The sequence below is a fragment of the Carya illinoinensis genome, chromosome 5, assembly GCF_018687715.1.
Source record: "Carya illinoinensis cultivar Pawnee chromosome 5, C.illinoinensisPawnee_v1, whole genome shotgun sequence".
In the NCBI taxonomy this organism is placed as follows: domain Eukaryota; kingdom Viridiplantae; phylum Streptophyta; class Magnoliopsida; order Fagales; family Juglandaceae; genus Carya; species Carya illinoinensis.
In genome coordinates, this window is record NC_056756.1 from 884089 (window position 1) to 894483 (window position 10395).

Here is a 10395-nt window from a genome sequence, read left to right on the forward strand (position 1 = left end):
GTATCATTTCTTTAAACGTACTTTTTTGTATAATGTAAAACGTAATTTAAATTTTAAAAAGACTATCAATAGACGAAAATATCTATACAATTTTAAGATAATTACAACTTTTAAACTTTCAAGAATATGATCATAATTTTTAAAAATTCAAATAATTATTATTTTTATCTCAAAAAGTAATTTTTTTATTTATTTCTAAACAAACGTAACATGTTTGAAAGTGTTTTAAACATATAGTTACCAAACAGTAAATAACTTTTTAATAGTAGAATTTATTACTTAAGTTATAAGCTATAAATCTTAAAGTTATAAGTTATATTTTTCACCGCAATCCCAAATATGCACTAGGTGTTGTTATTCCAACGTGAATTAGAATCCGAATCAGAGGTATTGCTCCTCCTGGAACATGCGAGTAATGTTACTCAACCTCCCCAACTTCTTTGCTGTCCCTGTCTGTCCAAAACCTCCTGCGACATTATCGACAAACCATCTCTTGCTTCCATGAAACAAGTCAACGAAAAACCTCAGCTTACTGTTTTATTCTCCTTCCACCTGTAATCAGGGCAAAACGAAGCTGTTTTTAATGGAATATGATAGCAATAGTAATACTTTGAAGGCAGCCACTAACCCCATTGCTGAGTTTGCAAATTTATACTGTTTCAGTTTAGTTAGCATTTATTATGGCGTGTTTTTCTGTAAAAATTGGTTTGGCTAAGAACAAGATTTTCTCTACAACCCTCTTGGGGGACAAGCTCTAATGCTGCCACAGGCTAGTGATGAATCCGATGATGTGTCCGACGGCCTCGATTTGATAGAATAACAAACACGTACAAGGTCGTTTGCGTTTTCTCCAAAAGGGCCTGTCTATTTGTCCGGGGAAGCAGGTTACACCTTAGAGGACAAGAGTCGTACTTCGTGGGAGGAAGTCATCTCGGTTGATTTCTCATCAACAAAACGCATTGACATCTGGGTGCTGAAAGATTATGAAATGAATAGAATGATTTAGAGAAAACAGAATTAGTCTTGAAAGGTATAGCAGTGTAGGAATATATTGGAAAGCGATGAGAAAGGGCTACAGAGATGTTGGTGTTTGGGAGCATGGCCTGTCGATTTTGACAGGGTCTGGCGATAAATTACAACCTAGAAACTGGTTGCACATATCACATACCGTGCCAAAAACCAGGCAGGAGCATACACAACAATGTAAGCCTTTACGGCTTTACTGGGAGCCTGGTTTCTCTTGGGAACTAGGGAAATTTGATGAAAGTTACAGTTGGTGAATGGAACTCGATTGATCTTCAACATTCATATAATGTAATTCTATGAATATTCTTTAGTTGATCTCTATTTGAACATTTATGTCAGTGTGTATAAATTTTTAAGCGTACTCGTCAATTATACATCTACATTGTGGCCTGGTTAAGTTGTTTAATTTCATCGTCCAATCTTAGCACATTGAAGTCTGCATGCATATATAGCCTTTTGATGCTGGAGACTTCAAGGCGCTGTTGAGGTTTGGGTTGAACTTTTGGTTCAGCCTCGAGATTATCAAAATGCGGTGTCGGTATCATATATAGATATTAATCAAAAGACTACTACATTTAAAAGACTATATGCAAATAATCCTTGCCAAAGGTTCACTTACGCAAGTAGTCGTTTGTATAACAATTAGTTTACATGTTTGGAACAGTGAATCAAGATTTGAGATGCTATCGTTTTATGATGATTTTATCAATGTCTTAAGCGGTGTGATTCCCGTAAAATCTACTCAGTCACTTCATCTAGCAATAGCATGGTTCAGTACACCACAAAATGAGGTGAATTAAGCAATCAAGTCACGAATGGAACATACTTGATCATCTTAACTTCCTGCACGCCCGAAACCTGGCACAATTCCTATGATTAGTTCTGCCGCCGCAGCAGCTAGCCAGCCAAAGATGTCCACCGCGCCACAACCTGTGCTTCTGTAGCTTTGGATCACGCAGTTCGCTTTTCCTCCCTTTCGATCTACCCATTGGCATTCGCCAGATAAAGCAGCCTTCTGTTCAGCCCCCAGTGGCCATAACAACCGCTTGCTTTCGCCACTTAGGCATCTTATTCATAAGATGAATGTATCGATACCTCATACCCATCAATGGATGCTTCTCCACCAAGAAATCCTTCCTATAAGCCTCCCTAAGCACCACAGTCTGCGTCCTGATCTTATTTGACACGTAAAATATACCCGGATAATGAGACAAAGCCTTCTTAAACCTCGCCCCAAACCCCAAATACTCCCCCACGCAAAACGCAATGTCCCTCTCCATCTTCTTCGACACAAGCAACCAAAACAACTCGTGAAGCACCGCCACAGCCCACTTCTCAGCCTGAGCGCTACTAGGCGACAAGTGAAACGCATTCTCGTAGGGAGAAATGTACGGAAGCTCTTGCCACTCCTCGACCCAATTCCACACCTTTTTCTCTAACTCAAATCCTTTTGGCAAACACATGGGGAACGCAATGCGCCTTCCTTTCTTGGAGCCCGAGTTACCGCAGTTCAACACCCTTCTCTCCAATTCCGACACTGCCAGTTCGTCCCTCCAAGAAACAAGCTCTAAGGCAAGTACTTGCTCACCACTCAATTCGTCCTTGATCTCGCAAACCTGAAAATACTCGGGGAAATCTGCGAGAAGGGTCAAAACATAATTATGAGGAAGACCCATGTCCCATATCATTCTATCTACTATATATATAGGCAATTTGCAGGCTCTGGTAAGCATTAGGAGCTTGGAGAGGCGTCGAACCGCTTCCTTTCGGTGAATCGGGGAGCTGTGAATGGCGGATTCTTCTTTGTGGAGGGCAAGGGCTTGCTGGGTGAGCTTAAGTTGAGGAGGGAGGTTAGGACGGGGATGGAATTGGGTGAAAATGGAGGGGTATTTCAGGGAGAACTTGTAGGTGGAGGTGGGGAGGTGGAGGTGAGGTTTGAGGAGAGAGGCGGTGGAGAGAGGGAGGGACTTGGAAGGGGTTGAGAGGATGTGGTTCTTGAGGAAAACGGCTTGCTGGAGGTCTTTCTCTCGATGGACCGTGAAGTCGAGGTATGGGTCTCGGACCCATTTGATTCTGGCGTCGATGAAGGTACGGAATTGGTGTAGCTGGTGCGGGAGCTTGGTGTATGGAGGAGCCATTGGCGGTGCACCTTGTGTGTGTGTTTCCTGATCAGGGGGAGGCGAAGGGCGACGAAGCCCAACTGGAAAATACAATTATCTGGCCCGCGCGCGTGTGGGCTGGGAATTGGGTTTCGGCTACTTCGGGGCGAATATTTTATCGATTTTTTTTTCCTGCTCTCTAGATGTCTATCGACTGTACCTCATTCGAGTTTTTTAAAAGGAAAATAATCGGATTATTACTATTTTACTATCTATTTATTATTTATTTTATATTTAATTTTTTTAATTTTTAATTTTATTTAATAATTAAAAAAATAACTATTAATAAAATTATATATTTTTTAAAATTTTTTTTAATGGTTAAAGATGTTTAAAAAATACTTAAAAATAATAATAATAAAATCTTAATACCTTGTAGTTAATGGGCTTTTTGAAAACGGAATTTGATCCAAGTTCGTCAGTACAACGCCTCAGTCAAAGAATGACAAACACATAGCCTCCATTTTGATAAAAAGCTTGTATTTAGTTGGACACACAAACATCGGCTCGAAATGGAGAGACAATAGCTGCTTGAAATTTTTTTACTGCAACATCAGATTTAGATACATTCAAAATCCAATATGTTGTCCCATAATAAAAAAATATAAAAAATTAAAATTAAAAGAAGAAGAAGAAGCTCAGATATGTGGAATTGTTGGGAGTTGGGACTAGCTAACATTGAGCAAACAACTAAGTCCATAACGATAAAAGTACAGAACCAAAACTCTTTGAAGGCATGTCGGGTAAGCTATTAGAAAGTGGGTGAAGGCATGGGAAGAGTCACATGTTTTAGATGGTTCGTCGGGACAAAATGTGGTAATTAGTGTGCGCGGGACATCTTTATTTTTGGCATTCCCTTCTTCGTCTGACGAGCACGATCTTTTGCTTCTTTCTTCCGAATGGACTCTGCACTAAGCTGCGCCTCAGCTTCCTCCATGAGCTTTTTCCTCTCTGCTTTCTTTTTCTGCAAGGCTTCTTGCCTAGCATTTTGAAGTTCTTTATGTGCCTCTTGAGCAGCCTTTAATCTGGCTGCTTCTGTTTTAGATCGAGCCTGCAATTGGACCAGTCATGGTTTAAGGATATCAAACCTTGCCGGCAAGTTTTGTTTAGTCGAATTAAAGAATGTTGCTATAAGCTAACCCACCTGAGAACTCAGTTTGTACCGCCCTATCAAGTCAATATAATAAGGCACAAGAGCCACCAATCGAGTCATATCACCCACGTTATTGGCGTCTGGGAGGGCAAACTTGAACAAGAGCATCTTCTTGTGTGTGCCTGGGTGTTGATCAGAGAAATGCATTGAGATGAAATACTTTCCGAATTTCTCAAAAGCTTTTTCTCCAAAAACCTGCAAAAAACCATCTACAAAATTACATGAACGAAACCAAAGAAGAAAGCAAACTGCCGGTGTTTCTATTAGATTGGAGTCGTGTAGCAGCGGTAGAATGCCTAACATTTACTTCTTTTCTTTCTTCTTTTTGACAAATTGATTGCCTGACATTTACTTTGCTTTTTTACTTGAAAGTAAAAATCTTATTGAAAAGGAAATAGAGAATTCATTGTCATGCAGCGGACCAGTACCTGAAACTGGTGCCGCCTAACATTTACTTTGTCGATGCCATTAATATCTTAAATGTTAGAAAAACAAAGAAATTGGGTGTACAAGTATCATATAATCATACTTATAAAAAAAACGTCATATAATCATAACAAGGAAACAGGGCTAGGAAGCGTTCAAAGATCTGGCAACAGAGAAACAGCCCACAAAGAAAAGGGCTTTACTATGTTTGCTACTAGTAGTGAGAAATATGCTAGACTATTACCGGAGAAATACTATGGAGCGACGTAAGAAGTACTTCAATATGAGTTGCATGCTCAAGCCGATATGTGGAACAATAAATTCCTAACAATAACCTAAGTCGAAAGAAATCATAGTTATCATTCTAAAATTTCCCAAAAAATCCTAACTAGCTTGTACTTACAGCTATGTCGATTTAAGAGCAACTCCAATTACAAAAGAAGAGCTTTGTTCAACAAGAAAATAATCAAAATCTCCACGGTAACTTCTCCAAGGCATATCTACTATAACGTTAAAGTTCAAAAGGACATCAGCAGGCAAACATATCTCCTCACATTAAATAATCAATATCGAGAACATGGTACAGCTCTAAAACTCAACAATGCATAATACTACAATACCAACACATAAGAACATTGAATTCAAAGCACTGAGACCTAAACTAAACAATATCCACATAGCAAAACATAAAAAGACTCGGAAGAAAAAAAAGAAGAAGAAATTCCCATAAATATATTCAAAATGTAACCCAATCCAACCTGATCAAGCACGGCATCCGTGATCAAATCCCCTGCCACCTCTTTCGATTCCGAGAGAACTGCCAACTCTTCGCTCACCCACTTCCTACCACTCGTTGGCGGCGACACCATCCCGGCGAACTTCTGCAAATCCCTTACCTCCTTCTGCATCACCTTCGCCGCCTTCTTCCTCGACACCGCAAGAACCACGTGGTCCATGGCGTCTTCGTTCATATACACCTCGAAAGCAATCTCGTCTTTGCACGGCACCACCAAATTGTATAACCTCGATATCAAATCATGCCGGCTCTTCAGCTCCATCGTCGCCAACAACCCCTGGCAACACCTACGCCCGCTCGCGTAGAACTTGAACATGGTCTGCCCCTCCTTCAGCAGCAACGGCGAGTCGTCGCCTTCGCCGACCCCCAACAGACTGAAATTCCGCTCAAAGATGGAGTTTTTGGTGGCAAATTTAGCGGCCCAGGCAAGGGCAAGGCTCTCGTTCTCGCGCTTCCCGGTGAAGTAGTTGATCAAGAACATGATCAGAAAAGTCCCGCACACGATCTCGGCGGTGTAAGACTTTAGGGTTGGCTTCGCTTTCGGGGAGGCTGAGGGTTTCGAGTTCGAATCAGAGGGAGTGGCATCCTCGGTGATAATCGGGGTCTCTATGGGCTTCTCTTCGAGAATCGGTAGGCCTTCGAATTCGTCCTCGTCCCAGTCATCGAAGCTGGAGTAGGAAGGCTTGGGAGGATCCGACGAAGAAGGCGGAGACCGAGAGTCCGGAACGGGATCCGGGGGAGAGAGTCGAGAGGGGTCGGGATCAGAGAGAGTGAGAGAAGGAGATCGGAGGGAGTTAGGGTAGAGGATATCGGAATCGGGATCGGCATCGGCATCGGCATCTTCAGAGTCGAAGCCTTCGAAGTGGGAATCGGTGGCGAGGACGAGAGAGCGAGAGAGATGGGAAAGGAGGAGGTTGAGGAGTGAGAGTAGAGCGAGCAAGTGTAAGAGAGAAGAGGGGAGGAGGGATCGATTCGCCATGACTAACAATTAGCTATGTACGTCCGACTACGAGACGGGTCGCTTCCCTTCCCCTATATTACAATTTGCACTATTTACTGTTTGTTAAAACCCCAAGGTACGAGGCCACAAGCCATGCTTTGATCAGCATCCTCCCATGCCCAGACATCATTTCAGTAGTATTATTGGCATCGCTTGATTGCTCATACACCGAGTCATTGGAGAATGTTAGGCCACGGCCACCCTCAACCAGACAGCGCATAGTTAGCGTGCTGCGTATGTGCAAGCGAGGTTGTCACACTTTACTCAGCATGCGACTAGACTGCAAGCACGCCTAGTGTGCACATGCAGCACATGGGCTAAATGCACACACCGTGTGCATGCATGGCCTGTGCACAAGCACAATGCCCATGTATGGTCTAGACACCAACGCAGAGAACACATGCACACTGATGTTGGAATTGACAGTGTGGCTACCCAACAGGCTCACGCAGGTTGGCATGCCGCTCAACGCCTTAGCCTTGGCCAGGGCCATGCTGATCAACGCTCAGGCTTTGGCCAGGGCCCTACTGACCAACGCCCAGGTCCCATCAGCCTAGGCCATATAGACCAACACCCAGGCCCCACTGGCCTAGGCCATGCAGCAGCCTGCCATGCTCGGGCCTACCACAGTCCAACCCAGCGACTCACCAATGGCGCCCAGCCCACACAATATGGGCCACACATGCAGGGACCAAGGACTAGCCAGGGCCAACCCAGCAGGCCAATCTGAAGACCCACGCACACAAGCAAGCAGCCCATGTTGTGGGTTCATCTAGTCCACCCATGGCCACTGACAGTATGAGGCCTTAACCAAGAAGCGTGGATCCAGCAACCATTTTTCCTTTATAATCATTTTATTTGCTTTCTAGTATAAGCAAGACACTAGGCCATCAATTGTTTATCATATTTGAAAATTTGGACGAATTTGACTTGTAAGCTCCCATAGACACATTGGTGCTTTGTCACTTAAACTCCATTGAGTGCAATCTGTGAATCTCAAAGGAGAATGCTCACCTTGTGCAATTCTTGAAACAGGGTAACCTTTGCTTTTCATTGTTTTCCTTTTTATTAATGCATTGTCGAGGTATTTCAGTATTGTGGTTTGTGTCTATTGCATTGCATTCGTATTTACTTGCTGATCGTTTTGCACTATTTGAGTGGGGCATCGCATAAGACAACCACAAGTTGCCATTGAAGGGCGTTTGGCCTGCACTAGGCCCCCCTGGGCGAATCTAGAGCAAGGTCAGGGACAAGCTGATAGTTACTACCCACTACCCAAGCTACTTGCCCAGCCATTGCCACCCACTCCCCTACTTTGTAGGGAGTAACCAACCACACCTTAAACTGTTCAGCCACCACCCACTCGACCAGCCCACAAAAACCACTCATAGCCACATGTGCTTCACCATCAGAAGACACATGTGCTTGACTTGGTCAGCCCACTATCAAGCGACACATGTGCTTGACTTGCTCAGCCCACCATCAGGAGCACCTGTGTACCTGACTTGGTTAGCCCACCAACTAGAGACACATGTGCTTGACTCAGTCAACCAGCCACTTAACCGCCTCATCCCATTCAACCATTTTAACCCACTCAACCACTGCACATGCATGCACGCCCGATCACTATAATTTTGCTCACCATCAGTTTTAACCTACTCATATGAGTTCAGCCAATACCACTCATAACCATCATAGCCAAGCAAGTGGCAGATCACATCGGTCATCAAGGCACAAGGAGGGGCTCAACAGCTTAGTGTCTAGGATCTCGACTAAGGACCCTATCATTATTTCATGTTTTTTGGAAGTTTAATCAAAAGAAATTGTGGATATAAATTTTCATTATTATTGAAAGAGTTGAAAATTCATAAGCTTAACAGTTATTAGTATTTGTAAAAAAATAATCTCGATATAAAATATTAATTATTTTTATATTTTTTATAATACAATTTACTTTTTTTTTTAATAAATAAATTGTTAGAAGCACTTGTACAAATTATTGCTTTTGATTTTATAATAAACATATAGTTAATTAAAGATAGATCTCTCTTTTTAGCTTTCCCATTGATAAAAGCATCGATGGTTACACCAATCATGCAAGTTAATCTGCAATGATAGTACAAGTATGGAAACCACTAGTTCCTATCACCAAAACAAATCATCCAAAAACAGAAAGAATAAAGAAATTATTAAAGAAAACAAAACACTTGGGAATGATAGTTCACTCTATAAACTAATGCAATTCAGGGTTCACTCGACTTCATGCTTAATAATAGAGCCATGAAAAAAGTTTAACTGTACGACCATTTGAGTATTGTTATATTTATAAATAAATTACATAAAAATAATTTTATAAACAGATATGTTTTATTAATTCATTAAATTTATTTTATTATAAAAATAATTTTATAATTTAACCAATCCGACAGGTCAATTTATAGAATTCGTTTGGTGTTCGTCGAAGTATTTCCCGTATCGTATGGTTACCCTGTCATCCTCGTTCTGGCATGATCAGTACACCAACAATATAGTACTAGATCTGTCGCTGGCTAGGCCTTGTCTTAACCTTTAAACAACAGTATCCCATTTCACTCTCACTCGTCTCTACCGACTTTGAAGTAAAAGCAACGAAAACCCAAACCTAACCAATCATCAAATATCCTTCTTCTTTTTACTTGCACACCGGCCATTCTCATCGCAAGCCTTCACCACCATGGAACCTCATTCTCCTCCTGAAAATCAGAACGTCCTAGATTATAACTCCAACGTTGACACGTCCCGTCCCTTCCGCTCCGTCAAAGAAGCAGTCGCTATCTTCGGCGAGCGGCTTCTTGTGGGAGAAATTTACTCTCAAAAGCCTTATGGGAAGGCTCCAAAGGAAGAAACTTCATGGAAGTTCTCATCAACTCCCTTCAAGCTGGATGATCAGAAAGTTGAGGATCATAATGAACAGTACTTGCTTTTAGACTCTCTGAAGAAGCTGGAGGCCCAGCTCGAGGAAACGAAGGTGGAGCTGAAGTTGCTGAAGGAGAGAGAGTCCGAAACTGAGGTCGCACTGGCTTCGCTAAACGCTGAGCTTCACAAGAACATGTCAAAGTTGGCGGAGGCCGAAGCGGCTGCGGCTGGAAAGGCAATGGGTACGAGAGAGATCAGGAGTACTTTTGGGAGAGCAAATAGTACTGGGATAAGAGAGGAAGAGAAGAAGAGGGAGTTGATGTTTAGGATGCAGGCGGACTCGCCAACTTTGGCTCAGATATTAAGCTTTGGAGAGGAAGGATATTTTGGAGGGAGACAGGCAGAGAAGAAGAAGATGAAGCCTATTATTCCTCTGGTGGGAGATTTATTTTCCAGGAAGAAACGGTCATCCACTGCATGCTATGCATGATAGCACTCACTGATCATCAGTCTTCTGATCTTTGTATAATTATTAATTGAGATCATCGATATGTATGCATTTTCCTTTCTTTTATATTATATTATATATTCTTGGCTTAATTAAGATCAATATCATGTATAAGAACATTAACGTGGTTTGTTGTTGTTGTTGTTATTTTTTCCTCCATGAAAAATGTATGCAAATGCAGCTAGCTATAATTTATTGCTATTCAATTCATGTGATCTCAAATTTGTCGTGTTCATGCTTTTCTGTAGTTCAAAATGGCAATTAATCAGTTAATTTATTTGAATTTCCAATAACATTTTCAGTCCAACTTTCCATTAATCTCTGAAAATAAGAAAGTAATAAGGATGATTTATTGATGGCATAGGCTGTTTATCAATTAGAAACTTCCAAGATCATGAGTAAACCAATTCATTATAACTTGTTAAAATCCAA

The 10395-nt window shown here is 41.7% G+C and overlaps 3 protein-coding genes across 4 annotated transcripts; 1 reads left to right on the forward strand and 2 right to left on the reverse strand.

Moving 5' to 3' along the window:
- Positions 1-254: 254 nt before the first annotated feature.
- LOC122312004 (protein WHAT'S THIS FACTOR 9, mitochondrial) lies at positions 255-3291 on the reverse strand. Of its 2 annotated transcripts, none has more exons than XM_043126816.1 (2): positions 1853-3291; positions 255-552 (listed from the first exon to the last, which is right to left on the reverse strand). In XM_043126816.1, the coding sequence occupies exon 1, from the start codon at positions 3162-3164 to the stop codon at positions 2046-2048; it is 1119 nt and encodes a 372-aa protein (XP_042982750.1). In that variant the 5' UTR covers positions 3165-3291; the 3' UTR covers positions 255-552; positions 1853-2045. The 2 variants fall into 2 exon arrangements, with proteins under 2 accessions (XP_042982750.1, XP_042982749.1); XM_043126815.1 differs by lacking the exon at positions 255-552 and adding an exon at positions 607-973.
- Positions 3292-3830: 539 nt separating this feature from the next.
- On the reverse strand, positions 3831-6683 carry LOC122311024 (uncharacterized protein At5g49945). The gene is made up of 3 exons (XM_043125366.1): positions 5523-6683; positions 4330-4533; positions 3831-4236 (listed from the first exon to the last, which is right to left on the reverse strand). Exons 1-3 carry the CDS (start codon positions 6537-6539, stop codon positions 4006-4008), a joined length of 1452 nt encoding a protein of 483 aa, XP_042981300.1. The 5' UTR covers positions 6540-6683; the 3' UTR covers positions 3831-4005.
- Positions 6684-9212: 2529 nt separating this feature from the next.
- Positions 9213-10169, forward strand: LOC122310534 (WEB family protein At3g51220-like). The gene has a single exon (XM_043124489.1). It carries the CDS (start codon positions 9274-9276, stop codon positions 9943-9945), a length of 672 nt encoding a protein of 223 aa, XP_042980423.1. The 5' UTR covers positions 9213-9273; the 3' UTR covers positions 9946-10169.
- The last annotated feature ends 226 nt before the right edge of the window (positions 10170-10395 follow it).

What these genes read in the sequence shown, in the direction of transcription:
- LOC122311024 (XM_043125366.1), bottom strand. Translation starts at nt 6,539, where the DNA reads ATGGCGAATCGATCCCTCCTCCCCTCTTCTCTCTTACACTTGCTCGCT. An exon ending in CGGATGCCGTGCTTGATCAG is followed by an intron (nt 4,534 to 5,522) that starts GTTGGATTGGGT and finishes GGTTTTTTGCAG; the next exon opens with GTTTTTGGAGAAAAAGCTTT. An exon ending in GGTACAAACTGAGTTCTCAG is followed by an intron (nt 4,237 to 4,329) that starts GTGGGTTAGCTT and finishes GTCCAATTGCAG; the next exon opens with GCTCGATCTAAAACAGAAGC.
- LOC122312004 (XM_043126816.1), bottom strand. Translation starts at nt 3,164, where the DNA reads ATGGCTCCTCCATACACCAAGCTCCCGCACCAGCTACACCAATTCCGT.
- LOC122310534 (XM_043124489.1), top strand. Translation starts at nt 9,274, where the DNA reads ATGGAACCTCATTCTCCTCCTGAAAATCAGAACGTCCTAGATTATAAC.